A 19,011-nucleotide genomic window follows, 5' to 3' on the forward strand; every position below is an offset into this window, starting at 1 on the left:
TAAGTTTTCCCAAAAGACTAATCTACTAGACCTTTATTAATTTGACTGTACCTCGTTTTTGCATGAGGTAGAATACATGTAAGTATTTTGCATCCATGCCATAGAACATGCTGTTATTGTCTTCCATAGACTATTCCAATTCCTCCTGCTGTTTTCTTCCCAACTTCTAAATAAGCAGTTCTCTTCCCATTCTCAGCAATTCATGGTTTTCCACCTTACCTCAGACTTCTGTCTTCACATAGTCTCACATAGTCCTCTATCTTCACAGTCACGAGTTCCACTTCAAATCTTCCACAAGCTTCATCTTTTCAGTGTGCAGTGACATTTCTAAAGCTGTAGAGACAGACTGCTATAGATACTGCAACACAGACTGTGGTGCTTCTCTCCTAACATAACTATCAGCAAGTATGTTATCTCAGTCCCACTGTCATGAGAGGGAACCACAAGCATTAGGCAGCAGCAGGAAGCAGATCTAATCAGGACTTGCCATAGCATATTCCTGACTCGGTATTTTATTTCCACAACTATAGAGCTAAATAATTGTTAGACAATATTAAACAAAACTTTTAACTTTAATATTCAAATTCAACACTAGTAAGAACAAACAGAGCACAAATAGGAACCATTGTTTAAACTAAAATTAAGAGAAAAGCCAGTAACTAGAACAGTTCTATTTTTTAGCAACTTGTGTCAGCCTAGGTCCAACATCAGTACAGGTTCTGACAGCCATATTCTTTTTTAATTTTGGGACTTAAAATGGAATAGTTTAGCTTTGTCTGTTGGCATTGCAGACTGCAGTTTCAGTATAGTATACTATAAACACAATCAAAATTATGTACATGAACAATGAAGAACAATCTGAACACTTAAACTAAACAATTATTTACAAGTACTCCAACATAGAAAAAATATACAATAGCCTCAAAAATAGACAACTGAAGAGAATAAACATTTAGAGAACCTTATTAGAAAGAATTACAAAACATCAATAGCCAAGACATTAACGATTGCACTACACTAATACAGAGTCCAAATATTACATTGGTGCATTATTTTACAATGCACTAGCTTTGAAAGAAAAACGCTGCCTTCACTAAAATGCAGCTTGGATTTGTTTCACGTAATTGTTTTAACAAGAAGCCTATTAACACAATAATGATTGTTTTAATGCTACAGTTTACAGCAAGGACAACAAACTAAAAATAGCAGCAGTTCCATATGGCACTTAATTCCACAGGTTTCTAAGCTGTGGTTTATGCAATGCCTACAAAGTGCTCCCAGTTGAATATACAAATAAAATTCACAAAAGAAGTCTACCTGACATCAGGTACGTTTGAGTGTAGTTGGCCTTAAAGCCTGTCTTTCAAAATGTATTCCCCTCTGCTCCAAAAAATTCAGTAACTATCAAAGCAAGGCCTCCTCCCTCCCTTTTAAGGATTAGGGCTATTACTTCTTACTACAATGCCGTAACACTACAAAAGCAGCACACCACTATAGTGGTTAACCCTGGGACCATGTAACATTTAACAGTGTAACTGAAAGGCTTATGGATTAACATCCAGGATCCTTTATAGACAAGATAGTAACTACTGAGTCCATTAACTCAAATGGATAATACAGCTAATTAGCTGTACTGTACAAGTAAAAACCCAGAAACAAATCCTGTAAAACTAGGATCACTGATCACAGACAGGACAAGAAACCAGGAATTGAATGCTTCCTTCAATTCCTTAGGCTTCAGTCCAGCAGAGATGCTATAGTCATCCTCAGTAGTTCTTTTAGACTTCATAGTTAGTATATAGTAAGACTAACTGAGCGGTTCATTTTCTTTCCAATGAGACGAGACGGTCTATTTTGTGTTGTAGATCTCGTTGTCATTCTGTCAGTGAACAGTGCTCGCTCCTCAGCTGCAGCCTTTGCCATCTGTGCCTTCTTCAGCTCTCTGCAAGACATTGACAGTCACACAACGCATCAGGGTAAGAACTACAGGCGTATCACAGTGGGAGTGTTTCAGATTAATTACAGCAGTTCAATTTAAGACCTGCTGTCAATTTAGGTCATACTAAGACCATTATCATTCACATCTACCTGTTTACAACCCAGAGCACAGAAGTGGGATGTTCGTTACATGTCTGAATGTTATTTCTTTTGAACTAGGGAAGGAAATGACAAATTCACAGAGCTCAGCTGAATTCTGAAATCCAGCAGCTCAACACTTCATCTCATACACCAATTACCAAAACATGGTAGAACACTGTTTACTTTCTAAGAGGTTTGCTCAACTGCAGCATTCAGCCACAACTGAACTTCTGCGAAAAATACAGACAAGCAGACACATACTTAAGATGAACACAGACTAATGTATATCCTTTTCCTTTTGTATACCCACATGAAAAAGCTTATCTCCACTTAAATCTTTTTGCCTCACATAAAAATATGAGTTTGAAACTGCAAGGCTGAGTCAATGAAGGTAGCACAGGCCACTGTCCCCATTCCAACATTCTGCCAATTATTTTGCTTCAGAGAATTACCAATATTCAATCTGTGGACAAAGTTAATAAAACTCACAATAAAACTATGAAATATTCTGACTAAAGAGCAAAGTTATCTTTATCAAGAGTTTCCCCAGACACCCCTTTTCTCCTTTCCTTAAATGCTGACATATGGATAATTAAGGATTCCGTCCATACTCTTCTTTCTCCTATCCGAAATTATCCCTCAAATAATTTTCTCTACTGTAAGAACTAGTATTTGTAATTTCATTTCACATCTAGACTCCAAAACAAGATCAAATTTTACAAGCTTGCTCCATATTGTTGTATGTGTGCTCAGTTTGAAGTTACATGTTTTAATTTAATAAGCTACTTACTAGTATTTAGCTTGATTCTATGATTAATACTTTGTAAGCCAATGTACTTAGCTTGATACTATGATTAATACTTTGTAAGCCAGAGTAGTATTGACTAACACCCATGCCCCATCTAATCCTCCCCACATTATCAGTGTCAGTTCACTGCAAGAGAAGGCAATCAGTACTCAGGCATCTTCCCTAAAGACTGAATGTCAGTCACAAATGCACACACGTGCACATCTACCCACTGTTCCATTACTAAGAAATTAAGTTTCACAATATGCTTCCATTCTTCCCTAGAAATCTAATCTTGAATTCTTCCTTCCTCTGAAGAAAACAACCCAGTAGAAAAGCTGAGTGTCCTTGCAAGGATTCCTTTCACTGATAATAACTTATATGCACAAGTGTTATCTTTAATGAGTCAAATGCAGTTATGTAAAAAAAAAAAAACCACAAAAAATAATAAACAAAAAATATTTACCAGAGTTATTTTATGGAACGCTATCCCACAACATTAAAAATTACTGTGCATAAGTGTTCTTTTTAAATTATTTTCTAAGGATGAACCATGCTTGCAGCCAGATCAGAAACAGTCTTCACAAAATAATAGCTTTGCCAACTTCCCCTTTCACATGATAAAAAAATATGTTGTCTTTATACAAACACTTCACCTCAGCAGATGTGCCCTTAAATAACCTGCACAAACCATCTAATTATTCCTTCTGCAGTCAGTGTGATTCATAAGATTATAAAAGATAACCATATATGTCAAGTCTAGCTACATTCAGACAGTAGCAATGGCAAGATAAGCAGATAGCAATGGAGAGAATCCAAACAAAGTTAACATCTTAACTCAAAATGCGCCAGTCAAAGTAACTGGTGTTCTATATTCCCTCATAAAAGCTTAACTATTATGCATAATGCATGTAAAGTTAACTGCAGCAAGATTCAAATAATTGCTTAACTTAGTAACTCTTTCTCTGAAACTTAAGCAGAAACCAGACTTTTCTACAGGGAATCTGTTCTTCAAAGATTTACTTCACAGTTGAGTGTTTGAGCAAGGGGCAGGACAAGATGACCTCCCAATACAAGTGTTTCTCTGGTTACCCAATAACACTGCTGTGCACAAGTCAAAACAGTCAAAAAATATTCCTGATGCACGATAATATTTAAGTTCAAGAAAGTTCATTAAAGTAATGTTTTCCAACATGTTTCCACGTACCCATATAGGAAAACACAGACTAAAATAATATAGAAGTTACACTATACTACACATCGATAAAGTGTGCTTTTGGCTTGAGACTTTTTTTTTAAACTGTAATGTCTTGCATGCCTTGAACACTAACAGTGTAGTTGAGATTCCCTTAGTGTTCAAGAAGTTTCCTCTTACAAAGTTCCTTTTAAAGTTATATAACCCACCTTGTACTCTCAGGTATATACATGCACAGATTTGTGGACCTCACTGAATGTTCTGGTTTGGTGGGGTTTTTGGTAGTGAGGGAAGGGCCACAGGAGTGGCTCTGGTAAGAAGCTGAAAAGCTCCCCCTGCTCCAAACCCAGCCAAGGAGCCATTAGAGGGACAACAGACCACCTTGGCAATTAACATACAAAAGAACAGCTGTAACACCTGAGCAGAGAGGCACTTAAAGGAGAAGAGCTGTGCTGGGGAAGGAGAGCAGTGTTGGTGGTTAGTGAGGATAAGGGGGAGAAGGTGCCCAAGCAGAAGTTTTCCTGCAACCCATGGCAGGATGGCAGGCTGTCCCCCTGCACTAGTGGAGGAACACTCCCTGAAGGTGCCAGGAGGAGTGAACTTCGCCAGTGGACTTGGATTTTGTTGCCAGAGGATTTGCTGCCAGTGGACTCTGGTTGCGCAGGTTTGGAAGACCCTGGCACCTCGTGGCGGAGTCTCATAGGAACCTCGTGGGAAGGACTCATGAAGGAGAGGTTCATGGAGGACTCTCTCCCATGGGAGGGACCCCATGGGGAAGCAGGGGAGGACTGTGAGGAATCCTTCTTCCTGAGGAGGAATGAGCAGCAGGAACCACCAGCCTGTGAACTGACTCTAAACCGCATCCCCTTGTGCCCCTGTGCTGCTGGGGGGAAGGAGGGAGAGAAAATGGGAACAAAGTGATTTGGGTCTGGGAAGAAGGGAGGGGTGGGGGTAACATATGCAGGCCCTACTCTTTGTGTTGTCTGTGTCCTGTGTGTCTTTGAGTGTGAAATGAAATTATCTTTCCCCCAAGTTGAGTCTGTTTTGCCCAGGACCTTGATCAGTAAAGAACCCTCCTTGTCCTTTGTCTTAACCCATGAGCTTTGTCCTCCTCATCCCAGATTGTGTATGTGTGGGGGAGTTGAGTGAGCGGCCACAGGGCTGGTTCTTTGTTGTCGTGTTGGCCCAAAACCATGAAACTGAAGAAACAACAACAGTCCTGTTTTATCATCACTCTATTATCACATGAAAACCCACTAGAAATTAAGTTGTATTTAAGGACCCCAAGGAACTACTTACTTCTGCAAGAGAGAGTTTTTGAATTTTTCAGCATTCAGCTCTATCCGGAGCTGCTCTGCGCTCTTTTTAGCGGCAGAGAGAAGCACTGAATGCTTAACCAGGGCCACAGCTGAAGGCCTTTTCTCTGGATCAGGATTAATCATAACCTTGGAAAAAAGAAAATAAAGCATTCTAGTTAAGGCCAGTAATATAGTAAGTTACACTAATCAGTGAGCCACTGGTACAAGAGTTCTTACTTTTAGTAAATCTAGTAATTCTTGAGAAAGCACTTGTGGTATTCTAGGTAGTTTTCCTTGTCGTATTTCATGCCATTGGTCCCCATTAGTTGGAAGTGGTTCAGCCCCAGCAGCACAGACAACAGTCAGAGCAAGAGCAAAAATATCTGCTTTCGGCAAATGAGCATAGTTCTTGAAAAATAAAGAAAAAGAGATTTACTACACATACCACCCAGTGTAAGAAGAAATCTAACACCTAAACAGCACTGAACACATCCTCAATACTACATTCCCCTGTAAGTACTGCTAGTGTTGAAGGGGGTACCATTTAGAAAGCTTCTCCTCCAGCAAGGAGGCAGCAGACAGCAACTCCTTACTCTAAAGAAAACAGTACACAGACCTAACACCACTATGTTCCACAAACAGAACAGCTACCTCTTGTAGGACTTCATTTGCAAGAAAACGGCTATCACCTTCCTCCACCTGTGGACTAGATACTCGAGTTACATGACCAAGGTCACCTGCAAATACAAAAGAGTTATTTTTTCAGACAACAAACACATAGAGCAATTATTCTAAGCACAAGTGTGCTGCTTCTCACCTATTTTAAATATGACTCTATCAGATGACCAGTCATCATCATCACCTTCTTCTGAAGTCGTACTTGGGACTGATGTCCTAGATATGAAAATATTACCTGAAAAAGAGCAGAATTGTTAAAAAAACCACTTTTGTCCCATTTCTACTTCGACTAGTTTCATTATGGTTGCTTTATCCACACAGAAGTTTTATTTGTATACATGCAGAGCTCCTAGAGTAGGAAAGTGTAACTTACTTGCTCTGGCCTCTCTGCTGGGAGGAGAGCCAAGAGCCAAGATAAAACAAGTTTAACTTTGCTAGCCAATTTTATAACTGACATCTTTGTACTGCTATTCAGAACTTCAGTGAAGAATTTACAGTTAGTAAGGTGTGGCTAACCGCTCAATTTTCTACAACAGATTAAATTAACTGAGGAAGCTGTCAATACAGAGCAAAGCAGTTGACACTTACTGGGTTTGATATCCATGTGCACCAGTGACATTGAATGAATGTATTTTAAGCCTCGAGCCACCTGAAGTAGCAGGTCCTTCAGCTCTGGTTCAGTAAAATAACGCATGTTCCTGTAATTTTCACTTATGGCATCTGCTAAACTGCCACCTTTAACAACATTAAAGAAAACAACTAATTATTTTACATCAAACAGTTGAAAAACTAACAACTTGCTTCCAAAATTAAGTACAACTGGCTTCCAAAATGAACTATGAACATATCACCAAGAACCTGCTGGTGACACACAGGAATTGTAAAATCTAGTGCTGTATCCCCTCTTTATAGCCATGCAATATAATAAAACTATATTTCTGCTGTAGTTGCCACACAAATTAACAGGATACCAAGATAAAGGAAAAGACCTCTCTCCCTCTTCCACATCTCTGGCAATGTATCAACCATGGCAAAAAGCTTCAGTAATCAGGTCCATCTCCCATTTCAAAGGAAATTCTCTGGTTTCTTTATGCTAGCTTGTACTACTGTGCAGAAGAAAGAACAGTTATGCTGCTCTTAAATGCCTCATCATACCTCCAATATTCTTGAACACTTAAGACTTTGATGGCAATTTTGTATAGCTTTTCATATCTCTGCTATGCCTTTTCCAATGGAAAGGAATATCAGTAACAATTTGATACAATGATGGTATGAGCTATATGTAGGGCAATAATTCTGTAACTAGTTCTATAGATTTTTAAGAAATATACCAGAATCTTCAAAAATTATTTTTTAAAGCAAGTTTAGAACAAGCAATAATCTTTACTTACCATTGCAATACTCATTCTGTATAAGCATGTGATCATCTTCTGCCCATGCAGAGTAGTATCGTACTACGTGAGAATGCTGTCCCAAAACTGCATGTGCATAGACCTCTCTTAAAGCATTTTGCCTATTACAGTCAGAAAAAATAACAGCACACAAAAACATTATGAGGTGAAATTACAGCTTGAGAGAAACACTTATTGTAATACCACACCCCTGTGCCAGCTGAGGTTTCTAATTAAAATCTTCAGTTCTATGGCATCTTAGCGTGGATTTGCATCCAAACAGATAAAATAATTTACATTGTATTAAAAGACTAAGTATATGGAACACGGAAGAACTTCTTGTGTCTAAGTCTGGGATGCAATTTTGAGTAACTCAAACTTGTGGAAGTTTATATCATAACTATACCAACAGTGGGGGAAAAAGTCATGGATCACAGGCTCATTCACAAACGCCAAAAAACACCCCACAGCTGTCTTAACTAATCTGCATGTCATTAAAGTTGACAAGAATAAGGACACAATTGGGATCATTGCTTTCATATCTCAAAGGATCATCACTGCACAGTTGGTTCATATTGTCCCTCCTCCCATTAATGCAAGTAAGCATTATTGTTACTTTCTAGATGAGAACAACCCGTTTCCACACAAAATATTGGGACAAACGTCTGCTAGAGAAAGGCCAAGTAGCCTTTCCTCACTAGTATTGCACAGTATACAGGAAAAAAAAAAAAAAGAAGTTATGTGACTTCAAAATAGTATCCGTTTTACATTTAACTCATGAATACTCACACTCTTCTCTTAAATGCCTTCTCAGGCAATTACCAATACAGAGAGACATGGGAGGAAAAAGCAACAAGAGTTGACTTCTAATAGCAGGAAATACTCACTCATCCACTGAGCCAGCTAAGGGTTTCTTGGATCGCTTTATGGCATAAACACAGCCATCAAGCCTCTTCACACATTTAAACACAGAACCAAATTCACCAGATCCAATCTTCTCCAACTCATGAAATTCAGTTGCATAGCGTGACTTCATATTACTCTCTGTTATAGTTATCCTCTGCAAAGATTACAAAGGAACATGCTTAGGTGTCCACATACACTAACTGCCAAGCTTAGTATCGAGTTCTGACGACTAATTACCTTAGCAGGTCTGATAGTTTCATCTTCAGGCTCTCCATCACTTGCTTCCATATCTTCTCCACAAGAGCTGAAATTGACACCAGTTACTTTGGCAGAAATGATATGGCTTAAGTAAACTTAAAACTGAAGTCTAGCAGCTGTTGATTTTTAGTTTAACTGAACATTACTACATTTTAAGAGCAAATTTATAAAGCAAAGGCACCATGCTAATATCTTTGTAATTTCTTTCTTCATGTTTCATGCTATTATTAAATATCTTTTTCCCCTCCTCAAGAAAAGACTGTGTGCATATGGTTAAAAGACTGCAGGACACAGCCTGGTCTATGCTCTCTGTATACTAATCAAAAGACCTAGTGCTAAATAGTTCTTTCATAATATCATGCAACTCAAAGCATATAATTTAAGAGCTATATTATACATCATTAACAGATTTGCAAGGAAAAATACTTTTATAGGAGCAATCTGTAACATAACTTCTGCAGCTGAAAGTAGTTCTAAAGGTAAGCTTAACAGAAGAAGCTATAAGCTACTCACTCATTCCAGTGTGTTCTCTTCCTCCTACGACATTTTCCTTCAGAACTATGAAGGAACATGGAATCGGGAGTGAAGGGATTGATGTTCACATGAGGTGTTTGTCTAATATCTTCTTCTTGCTTCTCTGATTTCCCAACATTCATAAATAGAGAGCCCCCTCGAAGTTTGACTGCGCTGGAGCCTATTCCTTGAGCTTTAGAAAGCAAACTCTAGATTTATTTAAAAAAAAAACACAACACAAAACAAACAAACAAAACAAAGGACAAAAAAAAGGACATTTATAGCCTCAATTTTGCTTTAGACATATAAGTCAAGTCATGCTTGAAAGCCATCATAACAATATTGTCTAATCAAAGTTAGCCTAAGTTGTTTAAATACCTACATTTCCATTAAAAAAAAATCCCAAAGAAACTATTAGGCTTTACACTCCACAGTTAAAGGAAACACTGAATGTTAGAATAATTTTTAAAAGACAGGAAAGAGCATCACTTTTCTGTCTTTTATCGTGTCATCATGTAAACTTCTTAGACTATTATTTGTCCATGAAAGAAACACAGATGAAACTCATGGACCATCCTGTGCAGTATCACCGTGATTTTTACGTGCAAGGTACAGAAGTTAGATGAGACGTAGGAAATTATCCTTGGTGACCACAAATTTAGGCAGCAAGCTAAAAAATAAGCAAACAGAAAATTTAATACTGATGCACAGGTGCCTCTTAATGAGCCTACACAGCACTGCTCAAGAGTTGACAGCACTGTTGCTCTGTCAGTTCAACATCCCAAACAGATCTTCCGGGTGGTAATTTGTCAGACTGGGCATTTTCCAGGCACATGATGAAACCTCTCCCAATTAGATATAGGAGTTTGCACCTGAGTCTCCTACAACCCAGTAAGGATGCCAACCACTTACTTACAGGGTGACAAGGAGTGTTGCCTTATCCTAGCAACACTTTACAAAATAAAGAACTGATGTAACTAAAGCCTAAACCAGCATAGGGGCAGGATCAGTACTTGGGAATCTCAACTCCACTCTCCAAAGCTGGACTAGATGAAGACCTTTAAGTCACTGTGTGTCTCAATACACATTTCAGTACTTTCACTGGATACCTTAACCAACCAATTATTCCAGATTGCAAAAATAACCTCTCCAGGATAACCCATGTAGAATCTGGACACCTAATTTAAGAATCCAACCGAAACACAGTGTTAACACTTTGCTTTTGGTGTCACAATCCATAAGCCTCTTGCATTTCTCAAGTGTCTGATTCTGACTTGGCAGAAAATCATCACCAATTTTGCCATTTCCAAATATGTACCACTGACTTCTACCCGTGAAATCTCATTTGAGATGGAAGCTGTAGAAAACCAATTAACAAGGTTGCCTCCATTGCACCTTAAATCCGTTTTTTAATCTACAGTCTACAGACCCTGGGGGATTATCCACGGGGATTGTCCCCAGACTACTTCTAAAGGGCTGTATGAAGAGCAACGAAGAAAGCAAGCCCATGATCACTAGACTTAAATTAAATACGGTGTTTTACAGGAGCGTCGAGTTCCTAAGTTGAAACGTCTTGCAAAAACTCTGGTATTGACAAAGTCAAGGCCTACATAACTCTTTAAGCTTTCGAATCCTCCAGTGAACAGCCGCGGCTCCTCAGCCAGCCTTCTGGCATTTGATGCCAGAGTGCAGAGCCCGAACTTGCGCCGACACACAGCGCAACAGCAGCACTCGCAAGACTTTTACTGACTGACACGCAGAAACGAATTCCCATTCAAGCTTTTACTTTATGGTTACAAAGGTACAAATGCCCACAAGACACCGAAATATGCATTTGAAGAGTTTAATATTCCACTTGCACCCCTGCAAAAATCTTTTCCACAAGAGACAGCCAAAGCAGGGGACTTCTACGTTTAGAGACAAAATAACACGTATCAAAAAGCACAGAGCTGTGTTGATGAAGAGTGTTTTATACTCTTCATCATCACTTTATACCGCGTAAGGGGCGACTGTTCCCCACCCCAGCTACCCAGGGGCCCAGAGGCCGAGCGGAGCGCCCCGAGGCGCGGCCGGGTGCGGGAGGCACGCGGGGAGGCGGCGCCCGCCCCCGCCCCTCCCTCCCCGCACCGGGCCCACCGGCGCGCGGAGCCCGAGCGGCCGGCGCGCGGCCCCGCCGGTTACATAACCGTAACGGCCGGGCTGCGGGCAGCCCCGCGGCAGGCGCCAAGCGGCCGTTGCGGGCGGGCGGGGCGGTGCAAGCGGCCACCCCGCCGGCACGGCCCGGGCCCCGGCCGCCCCCTAACCCCCGCCTTCCAACCGCCCGGCACAGCGCGGTGCCTCCCGCGGCGCCCCAGCCCACCGGGGGCGGGCCGGCTGCCGAGCCCGGCATCGCCCTCCGCCCTCACCCCGCCCGGCCAGGGCCCCGCGGCGCCGCGCTCCGGCGCCCGGGCAGGTGCCTCACCTTGGGCGTGTGCGGCGTGTCGAAGAGGCGCAGCTTGCGGAAGGTCTTGTGGGGCGGCGTGCCGGGGTAGTCGGGCAGCGGCGAGCTGGGCTCCTCGCTCGGCACCCGGTAGCCGCTGGCCGCCGGGTGGGAAGGGGAGCGCCCGCAGGGGCGGCGGCCCTTATGGGGGGGCGGCGAGGAGGGCGAGCCGGCCATGAAATAGGCTCCAGGCGATTTCACCGGAGAAGAGCCGAACCCTTCTTCCTCCCACGAGTCGCCCTCGTCCGGCAGCGGCGCTGCTGCCGGCTCCATCTCCTCCTCCTCCTCTTCCAGCAGGGGCGGGTCGCCCCGCGCCGGGGTGCGAGCCGCCGAGAGCGGCGAGTCCGCCTCCTGGAAGGCCGAGTCCCCGCCGGTGCTGTTACCGCTTTCCTCCTCCTCGTCCTCGTCCTCCTCCTCGCAGTCGCTGTGGGCGTTCAGAAACAGCAGCTTCTGCCTGATCGGGGCGGCCGCTCGCCGGGCCGAGACCCGCCGCGGCGGCGCCGCCTGCTGAAGGCTGAGGAAGCTCATGGCGGCTCGCTGCGAGCCCCGCTCACGGCCGGGCCGGGCCGGGCCCGCTGTGGCTGCGCTGCTGCCCGTGCGGCGGGTGCGGCGGCGGCGCCCCTGGGTGCGGCGGCTCCGCGCGGCGCTGCCCCCGGGCACGGCTCCCCCGGGCACGGCTCCCCGCGCGCTGTTCGGACTCCGCGGCTTTCCCGCGACCGTTAGTCACGTGGCGCGCACGCCAGCCAATCCCGCCCGCCCAGGCGGTTTGAAAACACGGAGGGCGGGGGCGGCCCCACCCGCGGCCGCGTCACGGGCCGCTTTGGCGCGAACGCCGCCGGCGGGGCGGGGCGGGGCGGCGGGGCCCGGCCCCGGGGCGGCCGCAGGGGGCGTGCCCGCCCGCTGAGCCGCTGCGAGGCGCCATCTTAGCCCGGGGGCTGGTCCCGCCCTGCCGCGGAGCCCGGGGGGCGGCCGGGACGGGTCGGTACCGCCCGGGGAGCGGGCGTTGGGCGGGCGGGGAGCGAACGGCCCGGCCTGTCTGAGGCGAGCCGCGCGCCGGGGGAGGGTGCAGCTCCTTGTTTTGCTGCCGTTTGGTTGCTGGAAGAGTGTGCCAAAAATCTCCCTTCGTGCGTCTGTAAACAGTAAGTCTTTGTAGCCCGGTTAAAGGCAGCCTTGTTTAGCTAAACCCCAAAAATGAATACATTCCAAATAAGTCGGTGCACATGATGCAAAACGCAGAAGCCTCAAGTGCAGCAAGCGCCCTACGCCCTTCGTGGTAACTTCTACGAGACACATTCAAAGGAACCAAAAAGTCGCTGCAGGGAAATGTGAATCACAGCGTGTGCCGGTTGTCAGACTGGCTGGCTGCAGCTGCCACAAGGTCACCTCCCAGCTCTTGTACCACCTTGATAAAATGTAACCCAACAGATCTCCAAATCACCTTAAAATCAACCCTTTGGTAACAAAGGTCCAGAAAAAATGAGGTTTTTACAGCCCCTAGTGCCCCAGGGAACCCACAGAAAGCCAGGTGTGTGTCCCTGCTGAGTTTCTGCTCTCCCAGGCTCTCCTGGCAGGGACACCATCCCCGGGATGTGCAGGCCGTGCCAGGGGTTCTCTCCTCAGAGCTGAGGGCTCGAGTGATGCTCAGACTCTGTGGTACAACCCTCCCTCTGCCCGTGCACCATGCCAGCCTGCTCCCCAAAGCCTACCCCTCCTCATCTGGAAGAAAAAACTTCATCTGCTGCAAATAGAACACCTCTACAGAGAGCAGCATGGCCTGACTAGAAGTCTCAGAGTTGTAAAGGTGACAAACTAAAGCACCTAAGGCCCAGTCAGTGGAAAACACAAGTTCATACCAATCTGCTAGCGCTGGGCTCTGATGTCCATGGGCAGAAGCCTCAGAAGCAGCTTTGGACACAGTTACGGGTCCTGCAGCCACACAGAAGTTCCTGCTGCTAAAGGAAGGGCTGTTGGTCAACAGTGGGGCTTTGAGGCCCATTTCTGCTGCTTATTGGAATGGGACACTGGTATGTCCAACAGGTAATTATTTTTAGACAGATTTTCTATTGAGGCCCAAACCAAAAACACCAGTAAACTTTTTTGTCCCCTTTTCACACGGGTGTCATTCACACAACTTCCACTTTCCAAGTATGCATGCATTTGGGACATAAGAAATGCCACGGGGATGCTAGCATCCCATATTCCCAGTTCTAGCAATGTCTCCTTTTGTAACCTCCTCTGCCTGAAAATACCTGTTTCTTTGCCCAGAGCTGCTGCACAGGGGTGGCACAACTGTCCCTGGTGGCTCTCACTGATACCCTGCAGGGCCTGAACCAGCAGCATGTGCAGGGGTGATTGCCAGTGCCACCAGCATTGCATGAACATAGAAGCATCTAAAATTAATTTGGCTAATATAGCTCACACACATTCCCTGTGCCTGCACAGTGACATGGTTTTGCTTGGAGCTCCGTTGCCTCAAGACACACGGGTCACTACCCTTTTCTTTTCTAAGTCCTAACCAAAAATATTTTTGCTGAACTATCAGATCCCTATTCATTTCTCACACAGTTTAGATGCCCTGAAAGTTTAAGACAGCTTTTGTTTCCAGGACGAGCAGTGGCAAACCACACAAACACAGTATTTGAGATTATGGAAACCTCCTGAGAACTAGTTTCAGAAAACTGAAAGTAGCCAACATAACCTATGAAGATGTGGTTGAGCAGCATGTACAGAGATATAGCTACATCAAGACAAGTTCTGTAAACATGCTCGGTGTGCAATAATTTAGAATTACAATAATGTCCAACTAAAAATACTAATTTTTAAAACTGAAATGCCCTTTATAGCAAATACTAACTGAAACATTCATGTTTTAGAGATGATGGTGCAAGAGAAGGCTATTAAGAAAAAGCAACCTCCATCTGGTTCTCAACTAATAGCCTACTGAGGGAGACAGAAAGCAATTCCTAATAAGTGTCTCAAAACAACCTAGCCACTAGCTATGGTTTGCTTCAGTCATGTATGAAGTTTCCTTTTATTTAAAAAAAGAGTAAAGAATTTAAGCTTTCAATCAATGCCTCCCCTTGAAATGTCAAAGCTGCAGTTTCTTCCCAAACTCAACCCAAATATAACTGATGCTGCATTTTTTTCTGGAGTCTACAGACACAGGCATTTAGTGAGGGTAAGTGGCAAACTGAAATCCAGAAGCCCTAATGTACAGACTTTAACTAATGAACTGCTAATCACTGGAACAGTTTAAGCAGGACAACATCAAATGGAATGATTCAGAGTTTGTACAGAGAAGGAAGTATTTCTGAAGAGAAGACAAAAATATGAGAAGAAAGGAAAAAGTGAAAAAAAATAAACAGCAGTACAATAATTGTTTTAAAAGAAAGTGTATTTCCAAACTGAGAGCAAGTAAGGAAGAAAACTACTGAAAAAATATGTAACTATAACAAAATCCTTAGTTGCTCTATAAGGACTGCATTCATAGTATCTACATATAGGTTGTTCTGAATTTGCATCAGTTCTTTTGCTGTAGTTTGATGGGACCATAAACAATTGTGTCAAGTGATTATTTTCCCATAGACAAGTGTGGCAACTCTGCCATCCTGTCTACCATGACAAGAACTATAAGTGGCATAAGGAGGCCTATAAAGAGCCTAACTAAAAAGCACCCCAAGAAAAGCTAATTTCCAGAATCAGCATATTAGCAATGGACATCACCCCAGGAGGAAGAAAGGTGAGTTGGGAAGAGCTCTGCAGGCTTCTGCTGTGCCATTCTTTATGAGCCAAATTAATTCCAAATTCTCTGAAGCTGATTAAAATGCACCTTTGAGCCTCTGGAGATCTTGCAAAACTGAAGCCCTGGTGCTCCAAATAGATGTAGCAGCACATAACATGTGGCCTGACAGTACTTGAGTGATACTGCTATAAATACAAGTGGTTTAAGGATTTCCAGGATATATTTGCAAAATTTGCCTCTGGTTTTCTTCAATACTTGCTTTTAAATTAAAAAATAAGTATATCAGCCTGGTGCATTGAAGATTTTGCTACCAGAAATACTTAACTGGGGCAGCACATGCTCACTGACAAACAAATGTATTTAACTAAGAGTTTTCAAGCTCAAGGGAAACCCAAATAATGATGAATGGGAAAGAAATGGTACAATGGCCAGTTTGTCTAGCTGTAAGAAGAAACTGCCTCAGAAGTGGTTACACTGTCATCTTGTCAAGATTTCCTGCACTTACAAGTTCATCTGCAGTCCCCAAAAACCTCCTTCATCAAATTGGAAGAGTTCTGCCAAGAATTAGATGAAACCTGTTCCACATGAGCCAGCATAGTCATGAAACTATGATGAGTTCATCTAATTATGAGAAGGATAAATAGAGTGAAAAATTAAAGAAGAAGGTCAAGTTGCTTGTATGAAGAACAGAAACACTACAGCCACCTGTGCCAAAGCTGTTGCTGGAGAACTGAGAGAAGGTACAGATTTGTGCTATTCCCAGCTCTTCTCTGGAGTTCCAGCATGCTTGTCACCAGTCCCAGTGATGGTGTTCCAGTGTTCTCCCAAGACATGGTATATACAGGACTAACAGGCCTCAGTGGTTGTGTGCCATCTGGGAGATGTTGCCACTGACAGCTTAAAGGTGAACAGTTTAAAGATTGTTTTCTCTAGAGTTGTGCTGCTAACAGCTGCATTACAAGGTCCAGAATTGAACAGGTTCTCCATCAAAGGTCGACTTTGTGTCCAAAGACCTACTTGTAGTTGATGCTGACAGTCCTTTTACTCTTTTTTGCCTACAGTCTGCATGCAGATAGAGCATTTCTCTAGGATGTATTCACACAAAAGTGTAAGTAAGAGCAAGGAAACAAGGTGGAGTATATAATGGGGAATTTGACAGCATGTAGCATGCCTCTCAAACAGCAGCTAATGGGCCCAAAATCTGGGAAATTAAGGGAAGATCTGAAGATACTCAGAAAGAAGTTATAATGTACAAGGTACATTAAGAGACCAGGTTTTGCCAAGCAGTCACATACAATTCAGTATTTCTCTGTGGCTATGAAAGCACAGACATTAACAGTTTTTAGTATCTCCCTTTTTGCCTGTATGCCTTTCTCTTAACACTTGACATCTTTGCTTACAAAGAAACTGGCAAAAGAATATATTCCCAAGAGCTGTATTCAGATCAGAAATTCCTCCAAAACATCCTAAAAGTTGAAGAGACAGAATGATTACCATGACTGAAAACACGTACAGGTACAATTAGAATGCCCTGTTCCTGTGCTGACATGAAGTTAAAATGATCAGAATAGAAGCCAAGATTTTCTATCTGCAATTAAAAACCTTACAATGTCTAAAGCAAAGACACTAAATAGCCACTGCTAATTTACCAGTATTGCTAGCTTTCCTTCTTCAGGGAGCATGCAAAACCACAGAAGAGGTACTCAGCCTTTTTTCAAATTTACTACTCTTCATTTTAGTAAACTCTTATGCATATAATTTAAGGCAAGTAATTTTGCAGACATTTTTCAGAGATGCAGATAAAAAGATAAAAGCCCACTAGGAGTTTCAAGAAGCTCAGCCACCTTCTTCTCACTAACACCATCCTTGGGAACCTACATACATACATTCAAAAATCTGTCTCTTATTGTCTTGAATATATCTGTTTAAAAATGTAGACCAGCAAGTCAAAGCAAAAAATCCTCTCTGTCCCACCAACCTTTATTATGCTTTCTGATTTTTCAGTCATTACAACCTGTATTCTACTCTGTAGCTTTGGAATATGGTTATTTCTCCAGAAGCTTTCTACAGTCATGTGGTAGTTTCTGTTATGCCAGCACACCTGCCAGACCTTACTAAGTCAGCCTCTTTGCCTTGTCTTGCCTCACTAATATACCTACAGAATGAAGCAGTAACATGATGGAGAGTGTGAAACTCCCCAGAAAATTAAGTGAAGCCCAGCAGCCAGTCAAGCTAAAGGCTGGTGAGGTATTTAAACGAAGGAAGGGGTAAAATGCTGGGGTTTTGACAGTAACATAAGACACTTTCTTAATATAGAAAATATTCTGCAGTCATTTGTGCCCTGAAAGTGTAAATATTTTGCCATTCCTTGGAGAAAAATACTCCTAACAGACCAAAAATAATCCAAATAAAATCTCTTACTGCTTTAGAACCTGAGGTGGATGGGATTTAAAGGGCCCACAATCCCATTAGAGAGAAATACACAGACTCTGTAAGACAAAATCCTTGCTTGTTGATACACCCTTGTATGTTTATTGGGATAATTAAAGTCTGCTTTGAATATAACCCTCAGTTGAGAAAGTCTAGTATCACATTCCTGATGGTGCATTAGGTGTCAACCATTTGCTGCTAATGGTGATGGTCTAATGAGATTGTTAGATTTTTCCTTTGGCCAAGTGAACTTTCCTAACAGAATGACAAACAGCATCAAATAAATGTCAAATTGCTGGCAACACCTAAGCTATGTTTTAGAATACATATAACAAAACAAGGAAAAATGCTTGTTTCTATGCCTTATTTGGAGTGTAGCTTACTGTTTATGACACAAGAACTGGAAATGGCTCTTGATTTTTTTGTCTCTTGTGGGGGTCCAAGCTTTGGAAGATTTTTATCAATGGAGCAAAAAATACTTTGGGGGGATTAGGTGTTCAAATATATACTGCTTTGCAAAAAAAACAGGAGTACATTACTATCAACAACCAGCTGGTTGAATGTATGCATCTGCAAGGACAAAGCATGTGTTAATTTTTATCTGCCTAAAGAGAAAAATTATGCAGACTTAATAAATATGTTTTTAAAGTTCTAAACAACTGTAAATAGGATACAAGTTCATTCCCAGTCTCTTACTGTCTTACTGCTTAAGAAAATCAGTTTGCTTCCCACCCACCTATTAGTGAAATTTCATCTGCGCTGTATTTGAAAATTACAAGATAATTTTACAGAACACTTAATTCTTTTCATTCAGTGACAAACTGTGACTGGATTAGGTTTGTTGTATGGTCAACCTAAGGTGCGCAATCTGACTAACCTTTACAGCTGTAGTGCTGAAGTTACCAGATTCAGAAACACTCCTGATCACATCCATACCCTCTTTTCCTGGTGGTTAAATACCTATTAAGTAGCTTCCTGTCCCTGGAGAAGGCTCCCTGACTCTGCACTCCGAGAAGTGCACAGCACGCAGAGTGATCTTTCTGTATTTTAGTACAGCATGATCATCACAGAAAACAGAGCATCCAGTCAAACAAATTACTCCCGAGAGTATTTGAAGGGTTATGAGGGTTAGAAAGTAGAGTAAAGTTTAGGAACAACTGCGTTGCAAGCTCAGACATTTTGTTTATCTGCACTATCAGCTCCGTCCTTCTCTTGTGTACGGAGCAGACATCAGACGCTTTTTCTCCCACGCTGT

General features: G+C 42.7%; 1 protein-coding gene across 1 annotated transcript; it reads right to left on the bottom strand.

The window, feature by feature from the left end:
* Positions 1 to 553: 553 nt before the first annotated feature.
* On the bottom strand, positions 554 to 12,290 carry WEE1 (WEE1 G2 checkpoint kinase). Its single transcript, XM_051621886.1, has 11 exons — positions 11,567 to 12,290; positions 9,106 to 9,314; positions 8,572 to 8,638; positions 8,316 to 8,488; positions 7,429 to 7,550; positions 6,626 to 6,772; positions 6,177 to 6,272; positions 6,011 to 6,096; positions 5,597 to 5,767; positions 5,361 to 5,506; positions 554 to 1,942 (listed from the first exon to the last, which is right to left on the bottom strand). The coding sequence occupies exons 1-11, from the start codon at positions 12,110 to 12,112 to the stop codon at positions 1,792 to 1,794; spliced, it is 1,914 nt and encodes a 637-aa protein (XP_051477846.1). The 5' UTR covers positions 12,113 to 12,290; the 3' UTR covers positions 554 to 1,791.
* Positions 12,291 to 19,011: the final 6,721 nt, after the last annotated feature.

This window comes from Apus apus, chromosome 5 (assembly GCF_020740795.1).
Source record: "Apus apus isolate bApuApu2 chromosome 5, bApuApu2.pri.cur, whole genome shotgun sequence".
NCBI classification, from domain to species: Eukaryota; Metazoa; Chordata; class Aves; order Apodiformes; family Apodidae; genus Apus; species Apus apus.